This window comes from Schistocerca gregaria, chromosome 9 (genome assembly GCF_023897955.1).
Source record: "Schistocerca gregaria isolate iqSchGreg1 chromosome 9, iqSchGreg1.2, whole genome shotgun sequence".
Lineage (NCBI taxonomy): Eukaryota > Metazoa > Arthropoda > Insecta > Orthoptera > Acrididae > Schistocerca > Schistocerca gregaria.
In genome coordinates this window covers 111,556,658-111,580,824 of record NC_064928.1, presented here as the reverse complement: position 1 = coordinate 111,580,824, position 24,167 = coordinate 111,556,658, and the positions used below count along the sequence as shown (strand labels likewise).

At 41.4% G+C, this 24,167-nt stretch overlaps 1 protein-coding gene across 4 annotated transcripts in view; it reads left to right on the top strand.

The window, feature by feature from the left end:
- Positions 1 to 24,167, top strand: part of LOC126291686 (fasciclin-2) — an 856,801-nt gene that overhangs the window by 738,587 nt on the left and 94,047 nt on the right. For all 4 annotated transcript variants that reach the window (XM_049985310.1, XM_049985309.1, XM_049985308.1 and 1 more), the window contains exons 5-9: positions 3,458 to 3,723; positions 5,626 to 5,829; positions 8,992 to 9,191; positions 11,499 to 11,667; positions 14,134 to 14,382. In XM_049985310.1, coding sequence (XP_049841267.1) covers positions 3,458 to 3,723; positions 5,626 to 5,829; positions 8,992 to 9,191; positions 11,499 to 11,667; positions 14,134 to 14,382 — 1,088 coding nt within the window. The remainder of the gene's footprint in view (positions 1 to 3,457; positions 3,724 to 5,625; positions 5,830 to 8,991; positions 9,192 to 11,498; positions 11,668 to 14,133; positions 14,383 to 24,167) is intronic.

Here is a 24,167-nt window from a genome sequence, read left to right as displayed (position 1 = left end):
CGTGGTGCAGCATCTTGCCTGTCCACCAATTTTTGGGGTTGTGCCCGATAAAATTTTCATTGAAACTTCCTGGCAAATTAATCAGCGCACACTCTGCTGCAGAGTGAAAATCTCATTCTGGAAAATTTTCATTATTATCTATCCTCTCATGCAGTGATAGCAGCGGTTTTGATGCTTTCTTCCGTAAGATCTGTAACGGGAGTGCCAGGTCCACTTTCCTCTGAAATTCATTGTCTCCCCTCTTTAAACAACTTAAACCATTCTCAAGCTGTGCTGTAGGATGTAACAGGCTCTCTGTAGACTTCTTTAATTCTGCATTGGATTCAGCTGAAGATTTGTTGAGAGACAAGCAGAATTTCAAAGCTCCATCACGTGTTGCCTCCATTGTTGCAGTAGACAATATTAACACATACCAGCTTGCCTGCCTCTTACAGTTGGGTAACATGAGTGGCAGCAAGGAAACTAGATTAGTGTGCTTGTCACCCATTAAGCTAACACAATAACATAAGATTAAGTTCTAGAACGAGACATTATGAACGTGAAAACTTTTAACATGCTTTATTGAACAACACTCTAACTTCCATTTACAGTGTTTGCTAATGCAAGGATGTGCTGAAAAGTAATTCCTCCAAATGTTTTCTATGAAAACTCATAAAAGCTCTTTAAATGAAACCATCGTTATTAAGAGTCTGCATCTTTATTCTTTATGTCTACATATTTATTTCTCAATTTAATGTTGATGTAAATAAAATAGAAAGAAACTTCCACATGGGAAAAATATATTAAAAACAAAGATTCCAAGACTTACCAAGCGGGAAAGTGCTGGTAGATAGGCACAATGAATAAAACACATAAACACACACACAGAATTTCGAGCTTTCGCAACCGGCGGCTGCTTCATCAGGAAAGAGGGAAGGAAAAGGAAAGATGAAAGGACATGGGTTTTGAGGGAGGGTAAGGAGTCATTCCAATCCCGGGAGCGGAAAGACTTACCTTAGGGGGAAAAAAAGGATAGGTATATACACACGCGCGCGCGTGCGCACACACACACACACACACACACACACACACACACACACACACACACACACACACAGATATATCCATCCATACATACACAGACACAAGCAGACATCCCTTAAAACCCACGTCCTTTCATCTTTCCTTTTCCTTCCCTCTTTCCTGACAAAGCAGCCGCCGGTTGCGAAAGCTCGAAATTCTGTGTGTGTGTTTGTGTGTTTTATTCATTGTGCCTATCTACCGGCGCTTTCCTGCTTGGTAAGTCTTGGAATCTTTGTTTTTAATATATTTATTTCTCAACATAGAACACATTTCTCCCAACGAGAGATCAGTGTGCTTATATCGTCACTGTAGAATGTTTGACTTTCTTTATGACGCCATAACCTCACCTTTGCTTGTACGACTTCATCACTATCAAAGCAAAGTCTTCAAAGGGATTCTCTAAGTTTTGGAAACAGATGATAATCGAATGGGAGAAAGTTGGGAATGTATGGAGGACGATCGATGACAGGTGAACTCGAGGTGTCAAGACTGTTGCAGATGTCCAACATTCACCTGTGGTCTGGTATTGTCATGCTGCAGGAGAGGGTGCTGTATGTCAGGAGAGGGTGCTGTATGTGGGGGTGAACAGTTTGAATTCGATTGCAGCATGCTGTTTCTCACACACTGTGATAGTTGTGTTACACACTACTATTTGGAGCACTCTTGTGGCAGAGGGCTTCAGATATGTAGCCACGAGGAATAAAGATGTAGAATGTTAGTAATTTTTACTTTATTTGAAAATCTTTAAGTTTTCACATAAAAAGTTTGGAGTTATTACTTTTCAGCATGCCGTCATAATTATGATCACTTTGTATGTCTTCAATATATACATCTTGGATCAGCACCATGTTTGTCAGGCGCTGTTTATACATACGTCCTGTTGAAACTGAGTCGCAAACTTTCTTAAACTCAGTAAATCCCTGACAGACTAGTTGATTAATTAATGTTGAGAAACGTGCTATACAATCTTAAGTACAGCTTACCTACAAGTACGTTTAAGATAAAATGCCTCAGGTATTTTCCATAGCTTTTTTTTATCGAAGGTGTTGTATCCTACTCGTTCATACCTAACCATAAACAGTTAACAGCTGAGCGCAGTCTATTTCAATTATTTTGCACATGCTAAAATATGATTGAGAACAAGCAGTACAATTACTTTTTACTTATATGGTAACTCTTATTGTAGCCCATTGTCAAACAGTTTCTTCAGTTTGATTGGTTCTATTCTTTTGGTTGTTTCTGTATTTTCAGAAATAAATGAAGACTTGAATCATATTAATTCCTCGTCACATACAAATTTTGTTTTGATTGATATAGTACATTTCTTGCAGCCATTCCTTAGTCTTGGTACTCACTCCATCCAAATCTAATGCACAGCTGGTACTTTTCAAACAATATATGATGACCACAGATGGTACAAAGATCATAGATGTTTAAAACATGTAAATGTTTGTTTTTTAAGATAATAGTCTTATCAAAAAAGTTTGAATTTCAAAATGATTATTTTAAAATGTTATCCCAGAAAAAAACTTTTGAGATAAACTCTTGTTTGATTTCTTGAAAATATAAATGAACAGACTCAAAGCATATGACTAGAAAAATCGAAAATGAACAGATTGATACTACATCAAAAGTGAACAGATCAATACTAGGATACCCGTCGGGTAGACCGTTCGCTTGGTGCAAGTCTTTCGATTTGACGCCACTTCGGCGACTTGCACGTTGATGGGGATGTAATGATGATGATTAGGACAACACAACACCTAGTCTCTGAGCGGAGAAAATCTCCGACCCAGCCGGGAATCGAACCCGGGCCCTTAGGATTGACATTCTGTCACACTGACCACTCAGCTACCGGGGGTGGACACTAGGATAATGAAACTCCATAATAAACTTCATTTCTTTGAAAAACTTCTTATTTTTGGCAGTAAGTATTTCACATCTGTGAGACTAGTTCCACAATATAATCTACACTAATACAGTATTCCGTAGTTTGAAAAATACTGTAGAATAAACTATTGTCATTTTAAACTTCCTCTGAATACATTGCTTTCGTGACTAACATGACAGTGACCCGCTCTCAATGAAATATACGAAGCCGTGTTGTTCTGACCCCAGCTTGTTCGGCACAGAATGTAACAAATGAAAATTTCCAAAGTGTAATGATTAAAAATGCTTTAGATATTGTTTATAAAGGAATATTTACATAACCTCACTCAGTTAGCAAAGACAACAGTGTGATCGGAAATTCTGTCATACTGCAGGCGAGAAACTGATTTGTGGGAGGTGTGCAGAAACTGATTTGTGTGAGGTGTGCTGGGACATGGAACTCATCAAGTTGTACTCTAGATTTTCCATCTACAGGAAAGTAAGCATTTACACCTCTGCCTTGCAGTGCCTATCACCTGGGATGATGCGCCAGAGGAGCAGTACCCGACAGTGAATGAGACTTTCAAGATACGCTGCAGGGTCTCGGCCAACCCACCTGCCATAGTCAACTGGATGCGCGACGGCCACATCGTGGAGACAGGCGACCGCTACGTGGTCGAACAGGACGGCCTCACCATCTTGAATGTGACCGAGATGGACGATGGCACTTACACGTGCCGCGCCATCGTCATAGCGACTGGGGAGATGGCACTCCGCCCCATACGTGTCGAGGTAAGAGACCTTGCTTTGTATCGACAAGTGTCGGTGTTGCCCATTGCTGATGCAAAGAATGAAGTTAGATGTGTACTGACATACTATTGTTTGTCAGGTGAAAGTGAAAATATATAAAGGTAAAGACTCGTCTTGCCTCTGAATCTGTTATATGGGAATGGTTGGCTTCAGATTCATTTTCCCATCATGTCTGAAAGTCAAATAAGTCATTATGTGCAATTGTGTCATTTGATCTTGCTATTTATTTATTTTTCTGTTGTATGTCATTGGTTGATATGAAAATTTGGGCCAGAATGGGACTCACATGTGATTTCCTGCTTGTCACGAGCAATCACCGTAACCACTTTGGACATCTATACACACCTCCCAGACTGACCCAAACTTCTGTAAGTCCTACTGCCTGCGTTCTCATACCATTGTCCCCCTACATTCATGACTTGATGCTCTGAGCATTACTCTGGATTCACGCACCAGTGAGAATGAGAATAGAAGGAATCTTGACCAATGGTGTTATTTTCTTTTGCCACCCTTGGTGTGTAATATTTACTTTCATACCTGAAAGAACAGTAATTGGTGACGAACAACAGCTTTACTTAATTAGTTCAAAATAAATTCACTGAATGTGAATATCTTGGCATCTGCCGTATTACATGTAGGTATACTACCTATTGGTGACATACGAAAATTTGCACCGGACTAGGACTCAAACCTGAATTCCCCACTTATCACCTTTGGCTATCTGTGCGTGCCTCCCAGACTGACAAAAACTTATGGTACACACTCCTGTACCATAGTTCCACACATTTTTGACAGTATGTTATGTGGAAGTTTGGGTCGATCTGAAGGCACACAGGGATAGCCAAAGTGGTTAAGGTGACCACTTGTGATAAGTTGAAAATCCATTTTGAAAAGTCCCAGTCTGGCAGAAATTTTCGTGCATCTCCAGTAAGTAATGTATCTACCCACAATATAGCTGATGCCAAGATATTTGGAAGGTACTAATTTCATATGGCTGTCGTTTGTCAGTAGTGTCTTTTCTTTCAGACGTGCAAGTAAAGGTATTAAAGAATATAAACAGTTGGGTCATTCTCCTTTGAATACACAAACACACACACACACACACACAACTGTTCACATTTGTATGTGATGTGTCCTTCATGCTATTAGCTACAATACATCGAGTTAGCTGTTAGTGTAGATGGTTCCTGTCAAATACTCCTAACTGCATATCGCTGTTGCTGCTAAATTTCATACAGTAAAATGTGAAATCTGTGCCTCTCGAAACTCAGAGAACAGCAGACATTATTTTACATCACATTACGAGGTTTCTTTTCAAGGAATAATGATTTCTTTTTTGTTCATGGGTAGGCCTTTCTTCTGCCAAGGGTTCCTAGTAGCAAGTGTTTGACCATTACATGAAAAATATCTTTTGTTAAATTCAGTTGTAGCCTGTTCAACATAATCTCCAGTGACTGCTATTTACTTTCTCCGATATTAATAAACTCATAAATTAGTCACATAACAAATCCTGCAAGTGTCAGTGCACCAGGGGAGCTACAAGTTCAAGAATAAAAGGTGTAGTGAATAAAAACATGATATCGAAGAAATAATGTGTTACGGGAATTGAAGATGGGTCAAAGACTGAAATGTATCTCGATATAAATAAAGCTGTATAAAAAGTGACTCATTGCTGTATTTCTTAATGTAACATGAATAAACCCACTAGCAGCGGAATGTATGGCAATGACTGGGAATAGTGGGATAGTAGGGGAACTGAAAAGAAGTGTTACTTTGTTGTGTCTTGTCACATTGAAATGCAATTCTGTGGTACTGACACCCCTAAGATAAAAGACATAACACGGTACTAATCTTCTAATTTCCTACTACTGTATTTTTCTGCAGGTCCACACACCACCTCAAATGTCGGGTGCTTTGCCACCAAAGCTGGAAGCAATCGAAGGCACCGACTTCACGGCCAAGTGCGCAGCGTCAGGGAAGCCCGTTCCGCGCTACACTTGGATCCGCGTGGACACGGCTCGCGATCTAACCAAGGACGGGGATCGCGTGTCTGCTGATGTGTTGCTGGGGGAGCTCAGGATTCGTGAGGTGTGTATTCAGGCGGTGCACGGAGTTACACTGTATGTTCCCATTATAAACATTTATGTGCATGCAAGTGTCCAAACATACAGAACGAGAGAGATAATTTATAATGCTCTTTGTTGAGAGTAGATCTTAATTCCTTACATCACCATTAATAGTAATGTTCATGCTGTGATTTCAAGTATTTTTTTGATCCAGAAGACTCCATATGATGCTTAGTGGAGAGTAAATTGTGTAGCAGTGTGACATCCTCTCCTTCCTGTTCCAGTAGCAAAGGGTCCACAGCAAGAATGATTGTTGGTAGCCTCCGTGTGAGGTTGAATCTCTCTAATGTTACTTTCATGGTCTTTTTGTGAGATATATATATATATATATAGGAGGGAGCAATATATTGATTGACTCTTCGAGGGACTACACTCCTAGGGTTTTAACAGTAAACCACACTGCAGTGCACACTGATTCTCACATAGCATTGCATTTCGTAGATGAACCCGTGACGAAACATTCTGGTCTGCTTTGGGTCTTCTTCCTTTTCTCTCTCAGTTCCATCTGGTACATGTCCCAGACTGACAAGCAGCATTCAAGTGTTTGTGGAAAAAAGGTTTTGCGAGCTACTTCATGGTTGGAGTGCAATTCTTGAAATTTCTTCCAATGAATCTCAGTCTGGGAACTGCATTTCCTACAATTAATTTCCTACAGTTATTCCACTTCCAACTGCTCCAGATGCATACTTCCAGATTTTTAATACAGGTGCGTTCTTCCAGTGATTGCTCTGCAATTGTGTAATGATACAGTACTGAGTCATGCATATTGCAAAGTGTGATTAAAGAGTAACGAGAAAAGTTTTGTTTTTCATAAAGAATCTTAATTTTATTCGTGAACATCACATTTGTTCCATTCAAAATAACCCACTCAGATATAATACACATGTGCCAGTGCTTTTTCCAGTGTCGGAAGCACTTCTATAACTCACTTTTTGTTATGGTGTTCATCCGTCTCAGTGATTCTGTTTTAACCTCATTATTGGTGGCAAAACAACCTCCTTCCAAGGTTCTCTTCAGCCTGGAAATAGAAAGAAATCACAGAGGGCCATATCCGGTGAATACCGTGGTGGAGGCAACATAACAGTTTTATTTTTTTGCCAAAACATCAAGGACAAGCAGTGAGACGTGAGTGGGTCCATTACCGTGATGCAATTTTCGCAAGTGGTTTTGCCACAGTTCTGCTCGTTTTCGTCAGATTTCTTTACACAAACTGCGAGTAACGTCCAGGTAGTATTCCTTATTGACGGTACGACCATAATGCAGGAACTCCTGATGTACTATCCCATTGAAACTGAAGAAAACAGTGAGAAGTTTCCTCTTCCAGCAGTTTTCGTCGAGATGATTTGGCCTTGGTTTCAACATCACATCCTTATACCCCAGATTTTGCCACTCGTTATAACCTTACTTAGTGGTTCTGGATCATTGTCGACTTCATTCAGCAGTTTCTGAGCGATGTCTATGCGATGACATTTTTGGACAAAATTCAATATTTTCTTAACAAAATTTGCTGCTACGGATTTCGTACCCAAAACATCCCAGAAATTGTTTGACTTGAGCCAAAGGATATGCTGATGTCGTCAGCAACTTCTCAGATGGTGATTTGATAATTTTTCAGAACCATTTTCCTTACTTCTTGCACATTGTCATCAATAATTGATGTGCTACAGTGTCCAGGGTAATCGTTCTTTTTGTCTTCTTGACCCTCTTTGAAAGTTTTTTACCCCTTGTAAACTCTTGTCTTGGTCATAGTAGATCCCCAGAAGACATTTTGAATGTGGTGCCACACTTGATTCCATGCAAAATTTAATGCAAGTTCTTTACTCCATCTTTTTCTGAAGTAAAAATTCGCTGGACACTTTAAAACATGTATAGCCTCTTGCAACAGTAAACTAAATACAGTGAAACCCCGCTTTTACACTTTTTAAGGAACTTAAAAAAAATTGTGTAAAACCCAGGAAAATGTAAAATATGGGAAATAACGTTTTAAGCTGTAAAAATTATGTAGCCCGCAGCTGTCATTCATTATTTTAATACTGAAGTACTCCACTACTTATGTATTTTCTCATGCTTAGCATGGTGGGTTTCAAGAATTTTTTCTCGTTGTCATGGCAAATACGTAGAAAAGTATTTTCTGTGGTATTTGCATGTGTTGTTCTGCCTCTTTCCTGCAGTCATATTTTTGAGGTTATCAGGCGCCTATTCAGTTATGTAGGAAGCCACACTCTTCTCCACAAACACTTTTTTGTAATGTGTAAATCATGAGAAAATTATAAATATGTTGATGCAAAATCCGGTGCGAATTAACTGTGTGGACATAGGAAATTTGACGGAAGTGATAAAAATGTTGTAAACGGCAGCAATATGTTAATTCTGGGGTTATACTGCATTCAAAGCTGCTGAAAATCCGAACATACATCAGAATGGAATAATGACAATATTATGAGTCTGCCCTCAGCACCCAGAGACAGTGATCATGTGTGTGTGAGAGTTGTGCTTGCACGCGCACCTGTGTGTGTTTCTTGTCTAATTTGGAGGAAGGCTTTTTGTCTGAAAGCTTACTTGTTTGACAGTCTTTTTGTTGCGCCATCTCCAGCTAAGCATCTCCACTATATGGTGAGTAGCAATCCTTCATAATACGGAATATGTGTACTAACAAGATTTTTAAAAAAATTTGAAAATTGGATGTATAAAGCCCTCTAAATAAAAAAATTCCTGTTACTATTTGATCATATCTTGTATGTTACTTTTGCCCATGTTGAGAGTCAACCGCCAATCTCTGCATGTAACATAAATCATATTAGTGGTATGAGTGTAAAGCAAACCACACACCGTACAATGGAAGCTTTGAATCGTCAGCGGACACATACAGAACAGGATGTTCAGGATGAAAACTTGCTGGCTTTCAGAAAGAAATCCTTTCTAAAACCAGCAGGTATGCTCACATGCGCGCGCTCACACACACACACACACACATACACACACACACACACACACACACACACACACACACACACACACACACACACACTGCACATATATGTTGCATCCTGGTGGTACCATGTGGGCGCACAGGCACACATGCGTGCGTATGTGTGTGAGAAATAATTTTTTTACAATTTGACAGGTGCGGCCAGAGGATGCAGCCAATTACAGTTGCACAGCCCAGAATGCCGCTGGGACTGCCACTGCCACTGTCGAAGTGACTGTCGTCGTGCGACCGCGGATTGGCCGCTTCGATAACATATCCGTAGCGTCAGGCAAAGACTCGGAAGCTGTCCTTGAGTGTCATGCCACTGGTTCCCCTCTACCTGCTGTTACATTTAGGTGAGTAGCTCTCATATCCACACCCAAGTGCAGGTACAAGTACACCTTGCAGATTAGCGATACGGTAAAAAATTCCTAATGCTAGAGCAGGGAAACAGATACAATTGTTGGCACACTGGCATCCTGTTTGTAACATATATTGTATTGTCTCATACATTACTGTGAGACTTTACGTTCACACACTTAACAAAGTATATGAATCGTGCTATTGAAGAGTGTACAAAAAACAATATAAATTTGATTAAATGTTAGGTGCAATACACATAAGATGTCTGGGTATTATCAACAGGAATTAGGATAGACCAGTAAATCTCCGATTCTTTAAAGACTCAAAAACTCCAGCATGTGAAACAGCTTCAAACATTTGATTACTTTACAAATGAGTTAATGTATCAAATTTTGCCTTTAAGCATGTAAGCGAGAAAAAGTTTGGGAAATGTTTGAAATTACACCTAAAGTTTGCTGGAAGTTTCTAAGTGCTCTCATTATGAAACACAAGATGATAATAAACTGGGTAATTTACATTCCAATTTAAGCAAAAGCTAGTTTTTCATGCCTCTCAATGTTTATGATGTTTTATCTCTTGAACTATGTGTCATTCAGTGACATAATTTTGCAGGTACTTTCAGTGGTATATGTGGATACTGTCTGCAAACTGTGTTGCAAATACAGTTGGTAATAAAGAAGTAATAAATTAAAATGTCTCTGCTAATGCTGAAGTTTGACTGCACGAACAGCAAAAATGTAGAAAACAAAAAACTTTTTTATTAATTTGTGGAAGTTGTCAGTGACAAAAAAGTTTCATTAAGGTTTCAAATTATGTGAAAACTTTGCTGGAAGTCTCGAAGTGCTATAATTCTCAAATAATGGGTGAAGTCCACGTATTTGCACACTGCCAGTTGAGTTGCCACAAGGAAAAATATGCTGTTTCTAACAGTTATACTTGTATTTTTGTGTTAAACTTTTAACATTAGATTATAACTCTTAAGGAGTAGATTATGATGGTATTTTAAATTCTGCCTGTTATTGTCAAAATATTGAAAATCAGAAGTTTTATTGCGTCTGCATTTTGGCATAGCATTTTAAAAATACAGATTGGTATTGCTGTGGGGTAAGTAGCAGTCTTGATCGGTTTGGGTTGTGGGGTACAGAAAAGGCTTGGGTGGAATACCACACTCCCATAGGTAGCCTGCAGCATCTTGTGCTCCTCATGCCACACCTCTTCTGTTCCCCTCTTCACTCAAGACCGCTACTCACCCCAGTGGGGCCACAGAACCCCTGGGTGACAGTGGCCACGAGTCTGGAAGTTTGTGTGTGGTTTTAATTTGTTGAGGGACTTTGTCCAGTAGCTAAAAAACAACCTACAGTCTTCTTTCAAATGTGCGTGTCTCTGCTCAGTGCCGCCTATTTATGGTGAGTAGCCATCTATCCTAATGCTGATTGTTCTTCAATCTCTGAATTGACATTGTTTGATCTTTGGGAATTGCTTTTTACCAAAATTTCAGTGCTCTGTGAACGGGACTTTATTTCTCCATTTTGGATACAATTTTGGTGTAGTTTTTGCAGGGTGTATTCTCTTACAGACTGTGAAGGTGGACATCACATTTTATTGTCATAACATCCTTCTTTGGTGTGTCTTGTGTTGCATAAGTGCTGTTAACTTCGGTCCGGAGATTGGCTTAATGCAGTTCTCTGTTTTGTCTAGACTACAACGTGCATTCGCCTGAACCTAGAATGTCCTTACTGCAGCCAAGTCTAGGTCTTCCTCCACAATTTTTAATGCTCGCACTCCCCACCAATACGTAAGAGACGACAGCTTGATGCTTCGGGGCATGACCTATCACTTTACCCCTTCTTTTAGTCAAGTTGTGCAATAAAGGTACTTGTATTATACATTTTCCGAGTTCTGCCTTTTTTAAAAAATGCATTTATCCCTTTACTTCCAATGTTAAATGCATTAATATACTTGAAGAAATCAAGAAACACATGGCTTACAGAGCTCTTATTAGATATCTTACTTTTGAGATGCAGTAGCAAAATCATTTATTGACATTGTGTAAGAAAACAGTTATTCAACCAGATGGCTGATAAATTTGAACTCGATGTCTTGCGAATCCAAGTATGTTACCTCATGTCTACTCACATTCGACCTAATGATTAGACGTACTAAAATATGTAATTACAGCCAACAGTTATTATGTGACAATTAATTCCCTTGAGGAGGATGGGAATTTACCTTATTGTCTTTTTTCTCTAACTGAACTTATTTCCTGCACTCATGTTACGTTTTTGGTCTCTTTGTGTTAGGAAGCTGAGTAATCCTAACCGTTACATTAATGGCATCCAACCGACCGAGGACAGGATCACAGTTGACGGTGTCGATAGCCCAGATGGCAGGACGAGAATTGGCAAACTTATAATTTCTAATGTCCTGCGATCTGATGACGGTTTGTATGAGTGCATAGCAACTAATAAGGTAAGTTGACTTCTTAGTGAGTAGACTATTTTTATCTGTTTTGTACTATTTAGTGGGGTTTCCTTTAGCTGGAACTGATTCGTAGAAATACAGATAAGGAAGGGAAATGCACTATATGTTTAAAGTTGGCTGTAGACTTTCATTCTGAAACATACTGGAATACACATACATTGTCCTAGTGACAGAAGATAAAGAAAGAAAATTCAATATGGTTTTTGGCCAGATAAGTGAAGTTACTGTGGGAGTGAAGTTACTGTGGGTTTGCGTTTTCTCAATTATATTGTGTGTATAAATGTATATTAAAAAGGACAGTTAAAATGCTGTATCCTTGTCTGACTTCACTCTTGTTGTAGTAGACTGTCCAAATTTTATTTCCAGAGAAAGAGAGAGGCATCCTGTATCACTTCTCAAAAATTATTTCCGAACACATCATTGTCTGTCTGTGTGCTGTTTATTTTCAATGCCATATATTCTCGTATTAATTCTTAATTCCTTACGCAGCTATGTAGAAGTGTTTCTGATTGAAATATTTATCTCTATTCCCACTCCCACTGGACAGTGATTTGTAACAATTGAAACTGATTATGTGAGTAAAATTACAACTTAATTGGCAACTGTAGTATGTGTTGTGGTTGGCAGGAGAGCCAACCGTGTTCCTAAAGGAGGCCGAAATGCACGCGTTTTAGCTCACGCAGGCTGGCGTGAGGTCTGGAACATGACAAGGGAATTAGAATTGAGAAAAACGGACGTAGCTGGTGGAATACTTAACTTTAATCCATTCATGGAGAATGTCGTTCTTTATGGTACATGATTCACAATATCAATAGTATGGATACTGGCGCCTTGCTAGGTTGTAGCAAATAACGTAGCTGAAGGCTATGCTAACTATCGTCTCGGCAAATGAGAGCGTAATTTGTCAGTGAACAATTGCTAGCAAAGTCGGCTGTACAACTGGGGCGAGTGCTAGGAAGTCTCTCTAGACCTGCCGTGTGGCGGCGCTCGATCTGCAGTCATTGATAGTGGCGACACACGGGTCCGACGTATACTACCGGACCATGGCCGATTTAAAGGCTACCACCTAGCAAGTGCTGTGTCTGGCGTTGACACCACAGTATGTCAGTGACAGAAGATGCAGAAAGAAAATTGAATATGGTTTTGGGCTGGATAAGTGAAGTTACTGAGGGTTGTATTCTTGCCTAAGTGTTGTGAAACATTTAATAGATCCTTTCTTCATAACATTCTAAAACTTGTCCCTATTAACCTTATGAAATGCTTTTACAGGGTCAGTAAATCCTAAATCAGTATATCCGTTAAACTCAGAATATCAGTTATCTGCCTTATTGTAAAAATGTTTCTATTGTTATTTTGCCATTTTTGTTTCCGTTTGTTCCTCATATAACATGGTTTCTGACATCTTTATATTCTGGCATATTCATTGTAGATTCTGTAACAGTACCATGATGTCGTGGATAGTAAGCACTAATTTTAATAGACTCATTTGTAATTATTGTTCTTGGCCTACAGCGCTGCAAATTGATACATTTAACAAGTGTGTTGCTGTTTAAATTTGAGTAAAATCACAATGATTCATTTCCACATTACATTTCCTAACTGTCTGCACTAGAGACAGTACGATCCACTCCAGGTAAGCCATGTAGTTGAAATTCTGATCTTCTAATTTGTACAGATCCCAATAACCCCTTACTTTTATGGGTGAACTTGAAACCCACTTGCTGCAACATGTTGTTATCATTCACAAACATGGGTGAAATCCTTTCATTTTCAAGTCTTTACATAATGTAGTCCTGCATATCTTACTGTGGTACTTCACACACGCATTTCCTATCATGTTTCCCTATGTCCACCACACTGCCTATCTTTGACACTGCCTTCTTCCAATCAACCAGGATTGCAGAAGCCATCTATAAACTTCATTATCTCTTTTATGTCTTTTTTTATTTTCTCTGGTTGTTCATGTGCTAAGTAGGGCCTCCCGTGCAAGTGGCCACTCTAGTGCAGTAGGTGGAGCTCTAAATTCTGTCCTTGGAAGTCCCGAGATTTTTCCTCATTCCAGGATGACCCCGATCTGCTCGGCCTCTTGTTTTTCTCAGGGGAAAAGCCTGCCAGGGTGATGAGCTTGTCACCCTCCAACTCCTAGTGCCCTGTTGAATGAAAGGCTGCACTCTGCCTGCATCAGGACAGAAGCCTAATCACGGGTTCACGGATTTACCTTTCTGTATTCATGAACCCACTTATACAACGTTAACAGAGATATGAAAAATGTATGTATTTTCTGATGTTTAGTTCAGTTGTCATTACCCTTTTTCGGCATAGTATGTTAAGGGCTGATTTCTCAAGACGCCTTCCACTTTCATCGATTCTGTTTTTCTTTATACTCGTGACTGTAGCTTACGTTGTAGCAAATAAATGACTGAACAGTACACCATTCTCTGTTCCTGCTCAAAGGGTGGTGAGGTCAAGAAGAACGGCCATCTGATGGTGGAGTTCAAACCGTCGTTCGCAGACACCCCACAGAAGGAGGTATGGGGCTGGGAGCAGCACGCCGTCAACCTGACGTGTCTGGCGCACAGCATCCCCAATGCGACCATCAGCTGGCACTTCAACGGGGCGGACCTGTTCCGTGGCCGTGAAGGCCAGGAGCTACAGCAGACAGGCTACACACTCTTCGGCAGCGGGCCGCGCTCCACTCTCCAGGTGAGCACAATCAAGCCGCTTGCCGTCACCGCAGCTGTAGAGTTAGCTTTATTGATCCTCAGGGAAATAATTCAATGAAACGAGCTTGCTACCGTGGGCATTGCTCCACATCCAGCCGTGTGCCAAGTGCCAGATACTTCTGACATCCTCTCAGTTTATTGCGTTCTGTGCTTTGGATAGGCTGCAACATCCCCCCCTCCCTCATCCTAATACTTTAGTCTGTATCTGGACACACATGTTGTATAGATCAGAACTGAATATTCAGGCTCAGATTCCTTTTTACTAATTTTAGTGCAAAGTGATGCTCACTCATAGTGTCATGCTTCAAGTTATTAATGACTCTTGTGTGGAGGTCAACCTCCAGAGCCGAGAGGATATAATGTCTGACAGCTGTGCTGAGGACCAAGGTTTAATTCCCAGTATTGCCAGGGATTTGTCCTCAGTGGGAGGAATGTAAAGAGGTGTGCTCAGCCTCGTGATGCCAATTGAGGAGCTTATCGAATAAGAAGGTACAGCTCTGAGATTTGGGAAGCTGACAACTGCCGGGAGCGCAGTGTGCTGACCCCGTGTCCCTCTGTACCTTATCCGAATGACTCTAATGGAGAATGACACGGCAGCCGGCCCTCACTGAATGGTCCCTCAGAGCCAGAACTTGAAGCTCTTTTGTTAAAGGGTAGAGGGTGAGGGGGGGGAATGAAGTGTGTCTGTCTTGAAACCTGATGAGTTACAGCTATGAAAATTTATTGATGTTACATGTGTGAGACAAGAATGGCCATCAAATAGTTAATTTAATTAAAGAGATTAATGACAAACAACATAAAAATTAAGGACCACATAGTACAGAGAGTGAAAGAAGAAAAACACATGATAGGCAAAGCATAGAGGATATAAAAAGCAGACTAGGAGAAGCAAAGAGAGCATTCCTAGCTTAAAGATGCCTGTTAAAATTAAACACGGGACAGAATTTGCAGAAGACATTTATGAGAATCTACATGTGGAGCTTGGAATTGTTCTGAGTTTTATGCTGTGAGTAAATCAGAAGAGAAGAGAATTGAAGCATTTGAGATGTGTTTTTACGGGAGGATGCTGACTGACAAGACGAGAAATAAGGTAGTCTTCTGCAGAATTGGAAAAGGAAAACACTTACTAGTATAAGGGGCGGGATGATAGGGCATGGGCACTAGGGGGAGACATAGAGGGCAAAAATTATATTGAAGACAAAGAGTATGTACGTCAAATAATAGAGGATATGGCTGTAAGTGCTACTTGGAGATGAGAAGAAGTTGGCACTAGAGAGGAAACGGTTTGCTTCAGTGAACCAGTGGTAAGACTGATGATCCAAATTTAAAAAAAAGTTTAATTGTAGTTGGTCAATAAAGACTGCATATGGAAGAAAATGTGTGAATTCCAAAATAATGGTGAACAGTTTGTTAGACACAAAGTAAAATGTTGAAATAATGTCATTACAGAAATGACAGCAGCTTTGCCATATTTTCATTTCGTGGGGTGTATCTGTCTTACAATGGGTATCAACTATATGTTTTTCAATTCTTGTCTCTCCTGCGCATTTTCCATAATTTGCTGCTACCTTTGTATATTTTTAGCATCATCCGGCATTCTGAGTGTTTTTCTTCTGTTGCCTTCTCTTCCGTACGACGTGCCATACAGCACTTCTTCATCGCCACCAATTTATTCACAGAATTCCCAGCTGAGATATTTTCCACATTCCTCTAGGTTTCTTTCCTCCTATCCTTAGAAATAGGTCTTCATTTGTCATTCTGTTACTGCGTTTCACCCTATTCACTTTTGTCCACAACCACATACAGAATAATCCAAGTATTGTGCCTCTTTCTTTTTAAAGTGTGATTTGTGCCATAAAATACTATAGCCTCTTTGCAAATCTGTCTGTTAATTCTTATCAGGATTTTATTTAATATCAACAAACCTTCTCAAGAGCTCATTTACTCATAGATATTCTGCTTTATATTCCCACAATACAAATTCCATTTTCCGTCATCAAACTTCTTAAGTAGTAAAAACATTTTTGCAAAGTCATTCTTCTTGATATTTTGATGGAACCTTCATATTTGGTGATTCTTGTCACTTTGGTATTTCCCACTCGCACACACACCCATATCCATCCGCACCTGTGTATGTGCAACTGTATACCTGTCCTTTTTTCCCCCTAAGGTAAGTCTTTCCACTCCCGGGATTGGAATGACTCCTTACCCTCTCCCTTAAAACACACATCCTTTTGTCTTTCCCTCTCCTTCCCTCTTTCCTGAAGAAGCAACCGTTGGTTACGAAAGCTTGAATTTTGTGTGTTTGTTTGTGTATCTAAAGACCTGCCAGTGCTTTTGTTTGGTAAGTCACATCAACTTAATATTGTCATGTAGAAGAAGGTGTAATTAGATGAATGATGAACACTAACTTCATTTAACATAGGTTTATTCAGCACTTGCACATACAAGAGCATTGAGAGAACTGCCTCCAGCCAGAACACATACAGTATATATACTGTTACAGAATATTCCAGTTCAATGATTATTGACATTTGTGGATACTTCTGGAATGTACTCGAACTGAGTATAGAAATTTCACAGTTTAGGTGAGTTTTGAACTCATGACCCTCCATGCAACAGGCTAGTATCATAACCACTACATCACGGTGACTGTGCTACTCAGCTTCCTCTGCGACATTGCTCCCTACTTAAGAGAACAGCGTCTCAATGTTATGTCCTCCTAGTCCAGGAATGAGTCACCGGTTCCGCATTCTCCCACTCCCGATGACTGATGTTCGCCCTGACGGTGATCTTCTTAGAAATTCCTTTGCTGCTACACTTTTCAATACCTTTCCACTTTTTGCCTGTCGTTGGAGCTTCGAATTTACCCTGGGTTGCAGGATCGTTACAGGGCTTCATTCGAAGGACATGGACCATATCTCTGATCTTTCGTTGTCTTGTGTCTGGTTCGAAATCTTCAACTTCATAAGTAACATCAGACAATTGTTTTACCAAAGTAGCGCCCGAGGAGCTTTTCAGAGGGATCAACCTTCCGAACAGGAGTGTAGATCCAGACGAGATCACCAGGCTGATAAACAACAGGGCGGTAGCTCGCGTCATACGTTCGGTGATTGTTTTCTTGAGCCTGCAGCGTGCAGAGTCGAGCTATCTGCCGAGCTTTCTCATCTCTGGTTAACACCTGGCTGATGTAGTCGTCGTCTGTGTCATCAGGATGTAATGGAAACACAGTGTCCATCGCCGTAGTTGCCTCACACCCATGCACCAGGAAAAATGGCATAAATCCTGAGGTGTCTTGTTTGACGGTGTTGTAGGCAAACATCACGAAAGGTAGTGCCTCATCCCAGTTGCTCTGCTCAACATTGATGGACATTGATAGCATGTCGGCCAAGGTCTTATTAAGGCGTTCAGTAAGCTCGTTAGTTTGCGGATGGCAGGCTGCTGTCATGTCATGAGTAATGTTGCACCGAGAGTTCATCTCTGTCACTTCGATTGAATAACTTTCCCTCAATCTGTAGTTAATGACCTTGGGGCACGATGAATTTGGCTACCTCCACTGCTTTGGCTGTTTTCATGGCTTTTGTAATGGCATAGCATATCAGATAATCAGTGCAAACAATAATACATCTATTGCCATTAGCAGACGTTATAAATCGTCTGAGGAGGTCAATCCCAGCACACTGGATAGGCATTTCGGCTAGTGGAATTGGTATGAGTTGGCCAGGTGGTTTCTGAGGAACTGCCTTTCTCCTCTGGCACTCTCGACAGTGCGACACATTGTGACGGCACTCCTAAATAAACCTGGCCAGAAAAATTGGATCCTATCATATGTCTTAATAAATCCTAAATGTCCGGCTTCAGGTGTCTCATGGAATTTCTGCAGAACATATAAGTGCATGTGTTTAGGAATCACTGGTAGCCATCTCTTTCCAAACAGATCAAAGTTTTCTTGCAAATTAATCCATTAACTACCTTAAATTGTCCTTTCACATCCTCTGACCGATTTAAGGCAAGCATAATTTGAGAGATCTTGGTGTCCTCCTCCTGCTCAGCAGAGAGATCCTGGAGTTCAGTGAGACAGTCACTATCTTCATCAAAGTCTTGATGGTCTTGCACAGGGTTTCTTGAGAGACAGTCGGCATCTTAGTGTTTTCTTTCACTTTTGTACACTATGGTATTGTCTTGAAGACATAGTGCCCACCTGGCGAGTCGTCCTGTTAGATCCTTAAGACCTGTCAACCAACAAAGTGAATGCTGGTCTGTAACAACTGTGAATGGCCTTCTATAGAGAAACTGTCAAAATTTGCACATGGCCCAGATCACAGCAAGACATTATCTTTCTGTATGTAGTTGAGTAGTTTCTCTCGGCTTTTGTAAGTGTCCTAGAAGCATAGGCTATAACCTTCTCTTTTCCATCCAAAATTTGCACCATGACAGCACCAATCCCATAACCACTGCCATCTGTGTGTAGTTCTGTAAGTGCTCTCTCATCATACAGACCAAGTACAGGGTGAGTCGTCAGAGCTTTTTGCAGCACATCGAAAGAATCTTGTTGAGCACGACCTCAGATAAGTTTAGCATCAGCTTTTAACAACTCTTGGAGTGGCCTGGCTTTGATACAAAAGTCTTTGATAAAATGACAGTAATAAGAACATAATCCGAGGAAGCTTCTCACATCTCTAATACTTTTAGGAATAGGAAATTTCGTTATAGATCTCACTTTTTCTGGGTCTGGCCACACACCTTCATTTGACACAAGGTGTAAACTCATACAGGCCCTCAGGGGTGATGAATGCAGTTTTCTCACGATCAGCCTCATCTGCTTTGATTTGCCAGTATCTCAAGTACATGTCCATGGTTGAGAAAAAATTAGCCCCCTTCTGAGAACCTAGTGTATCGTCAATTTGTGGAAGAGGGTAAATGTCCTTTTTAGCTTCCTGTAATCAACACAAAAGCGCAATCTGCGATCCTTCTTCCTGACGAGAACCACTGGTGATGACCATGGGCTGTGCCAAGGGCTGAATGATATCATTCTTCATCATTTTCTCTACTTCGTCGCGAATTATTCAACGTTCCATTGCTGACACACGGTATGCTCTTTGGCTTATTGGTTGATGGTCTACAGTGCTAATCTGGTGCTTCACCGTCAATTTGTTTAATTTGCTCTTCACCTGTGGATTGATGCATTCAAAGAACTCTTGAAGAATGGCAAGTAGCTTCTTCTGTTGTTCCTTAGTGAGATCTGGTGATAGTTGAGCTAGAAGATCTTGTCTGGTAGTGGTAGCGCCAATTTCGCCCACAGACTTGGCGTGGGAGGTTTCTATGACGCTCAGCTGTTCGGCAATTAATGGCTCAGCATTTGCTATGTGCATGAGTCTTGGAAGGATCTGCGGATCCCAGCTATGGTAAACTATTCACAATTCGCTGAATCTGTTCTTAAACGAGACAACAGAGGCTGGGATGACCAAGTTATTCTTAGTGGTATGTTTCTCTTACATTCCACTACAAGATCCATGGGTTGATGCGTGGCATGACGACGGTACTTATCCGAAATGATTGAATATGATGCTCCATAGTCCACAAGAGCTTGGGCTGGTCGATCACCCATGAGGATATGGACGTAGTTTCCTATCATTTTTGTAGTGATCGATGGCAGAGGATTTGGGGAGCTTCCTCTCCAGCGGCCGGCTTGTGGCAATGGTGACCTACATCGTCCTGCCTCTGCATCTTCTTGTTCATCTTCATTGTCCCAGAGTTGCCGTCGGCTAAGATCGGTCTGCTGTTTTCTGGTGCGGGTGTCATTCACCGCCTTTCTCGACAATAGTGCACCACATGTCCCGGTTGTCCACAGTGGAAACATACTTGTTGGTTATCCTGGGTTGTCCAGATGTCAGTCTTCCGTGGTGCCCAAACAGGTTCCTCATGTGATAGTGTAGGAACGTAACTTCGCCTGGATCTCAACTTCTTCACCATTTTAAAGGGAAATGAAGGACGAGAGATTGGGTTCAATGTCTGTTCCACTTCCTGCCCTATGACCTCTTGAAGCGTCTCCGTTTTTTGCTCGCCGTGCAATCCGAGTGCCTTCTGAACTTCCTCTCTCTCGCTATCTGCTGAAGAACACTTGTGAAATCAATTCCTTCCTCCATCACAGACATCTATACGACGTTTGGAAGCCGTTCAAACTTCTTACATGTAATTGTATTTTGATGCATTGTCTCTATATACTGGCACCATTTTATGAAGTCGTCTGCTGTTGAAACCTCCTTCAGGAGTAGGGCTTGATACACGTCCTCAGCGACACCCTTCATGAGATGTGCAACCTTACTTCATCCTAGGATCCACTATTTTACACAGCTCCAAGATGCTGTAGCTTCTCCTGGACACTGTGCCCTGCACTTTAATTTATCTTCAGCATTGCACTTCTGTCTTGTGTGTATCCGAAATACTTGTGCAGTTCCGCCTGGAGTACTTCCCAGCTTGTGAACTTCTACTCGTTGTTCTCATGCTATTGCTTGGTGGTGCCCTTCAAATAGAAAAATACACTAGCCAAACATACAGTGTCATCACATTTGTTAAATTTGGTTATATGCTCATATACCTTCAGTCCTTGTTTGGATCTTGGCCATCGACACTAGAGCACCTAGAAGGGTGTCTCATGTGGTGGCATACAGTTGCTGTCATTGTAACCTCCTCTTCTGTCTCTGATAGATTGAGATCTGTTGAATATGGCTCGAACTCGGGTTTCTCAGGACGTAAACGGTGGCTCTGTTGTGGCCTGATGGGAGCCACTGTATCGTCGATAAGGTGCGCTATCACAAGGTCCAGTACCCAGTGTCCCCACCAGAATAATGTCACATAGAAGAAGGTGTAATTAGATGAATGACAAACACTAATGTCACTTAACGATGGATTATTCAGCATTTGCACATACAAGAGTGCAGAGCGAACTGCCTCCAGCCAGAACACATACAGTATATATACTGTTACAGAACATTCCAGTACAATGATTCTTGACATTTGTGGATACTTCTAGAACGTACTCAAACTGAATATAGAAATTAAAATTTTACATTTCAGGGGAGTTTTTAACTCATTAACCTTCTTGCAACAGTCTAGTATCATAACCACTACACCGCAGTGACTGTACTACTCAGCTTCTTCTGTGACAATATATTTAGTAGAAGTCACTATCAAGTTATGCTGATGTCATTAATTGACCTCTAATTTTCTGTGGTTGTCAATCATACAGTCCATCCACTAAGTCTTGATGATTCGCACATATATACACTCCTGGAAATTGAAATAAGAACACCGTGAATTCATTGTCCCAGGAAGGGGAAACTTTATTGACACATTCCTGGGGTCAGATACATCACATGATCACACTGACAGAACCACAGGCACATAGACACAGGCAACAGAGCATGCACAATGTCGACACTAGTACAGTGTATATCCACCTTTCGCAGCAATGCAGGCTGCTATTCTCCCATGGAGATGATCGTAGAGATGCTGGATGTAATCCTGTGGAACGGCTTGCCATGCCATTTCCACCTGGCGCCTCAGTTGGACCAGCGTTCGTGCTGGACGTGCAGACCGCGTGAGACGACGCTTCATCCAGTCCCAAACATTCTCAATGGGGGACAGATCCGGAGATCTTGCTGGCCAGGGTAGTTGACTTACACCTTCTAGAGCACGTTGGGTGGCACGGGATACATACGGACGTGCATTGTCCTGTTGGAACAGCAAGTTCCCTTGCCGGTCTAGGAATGGTAGAACGATGGGTTCGATGACGGTTTGAATGTACCGTGCACTATTCAGTGTCCCCTCGACGATCACCAGAGGTGTACGGCCAGTGTAGGAGATCGCTCCCCACACCATGATGCCGGGTGTTGGCCCTGTGTGCCTCGGTCGTATGCAGTCCTGATTGTAGCGCTCACCTGCATGGCGCCAAACACGCATACGACCATCATTGGCACCAAGGCAGAAGCGACTCTCATCGCTGAAGACGACACATCTCCATTCGTCCCTCCATTCACGTCTGTCGCGACACCACTGGAGGTGGGCTGCACGATGTTGGGGCGTGAGCGGAAGACGGCCTAACAGTGTGCGGGACCGTAGCCCAGCTTCATGGAGACGGTTGCGAATGGTCCTTGCCGATACCCCAGGAGCAACAGTGTCCCTAATTTGCTGGGAAGTGGCGGTGCGGTCCCCTACGGCACTGCATAGGATCCTACGGTCTTTGCGTGCATCCGTGCGTTGCTGCGGTGCGGTCCCGGGTCGACGGGCACGTGCACCTTCCGCCGACCACTGGCGACAACATCGACGTACTGTGGAGAGCTCACGCCCCACGTGTTGAGCAATTCGGCGGTACGTCCACCCGGCCTCCCGCATGCCCACTATACGCACTCGCTCAAAGTCCGTCAACTGCACATACGGTTCACGTCCACGCTGTCGCGGCATGCTACCAGTGTTAAAGACTGCGATGGAGCTCCGTATGCCACGGCAAACTGGCTGACACTGATGGCGGCGGTGCACAAATGCTGCGCAGCTAGCGCCATTAGACGGCCAACACCGCGGTTCCTGGTGTGTCCGCTGTGCCGTGCGTGTAATCATTGCTTGAACAGCCCTCTCGCAGTGTCCGGAGCAAGTATGGTGGGTCTGACACACCGGTGTCAATGTGTTCTTTTTTCCATTTCCAGGAGTGTATTTTTAAATGTCTTGCAGAAATTACTGCCTCTTCTTATGATTGCAGGCAAAAGTCATGCTTGTGAATGAATATTGGTATAATAAAGAAAAATATTCTTGCAGCTATGATAACTCTTAATATATATTTTTATCACCATAGTATTACTACACACATTGTTGAAGCATGAGTAAAAATTACACATCCTTTTTGTGTGAGATGTAAAACATGAGTACTCTCAAGCGAAGCTGAAACAGTTGTTAAAAAAAATGAATACTTTCCTTACATTGCTCTTTAGTTACAGATATAATTTTAAAAGTGTATCCTTGCCATCTTCTGCGGCAGTGTACAAATTTCTTCTTACTAATGTCGAAAAGGAAACATTAATAGAAATTAATAATGATAAAAAATAAAAAGATATGATATTGGCAGCTAGTTGTTCAAGTATTACACACTTCGTAACTTCATCTTGTTCAGTTTTACAGCTAAAGCAAAAATTGTTTCTTAAAAAATAATTTAAAGTGATACAGAAAGTTGCGATATGTATAACTGTAAAACAGAAGTGTATAGATTAGAGAAATCCATGCACTTCCAATCTCTCTCTGTTAGGGAGTTAATTGTTGGTTTTCTCAGATATGTGGAGTTACGAGGTTTTCATTGCCTACCATCGATATTGAAAAAAGCATGTTTTATATACTATTATTGAACATTCACAATTCAGTTCTTTTTTACTAATTTCAACCCAAAAGTATCCTGCTGACTTTCCCACAGTCACATTTCCTGATAACAATGCCCATAGCATGAGGAATGTCCAGTTCGAAACTACCGTTAGCATGGCTCGTTGATGGAAAATACAATAAAGAAATTTTGTTTACGGGGCAGTCTCTGTGTCCTCTTTAGGTAGTAGGCAAAGTTATCAAACAGAGACGCTCAATTTCCCTTTACAATGTAATTGGATAGATAAAACAATGTACTCATCATACGGCAGCAGCACACACACACACACACACACAGACACACACACACACACACACACACACAAAGGTTCACTCTTACAAGCTTGAGCCAGTGGCTCCTTC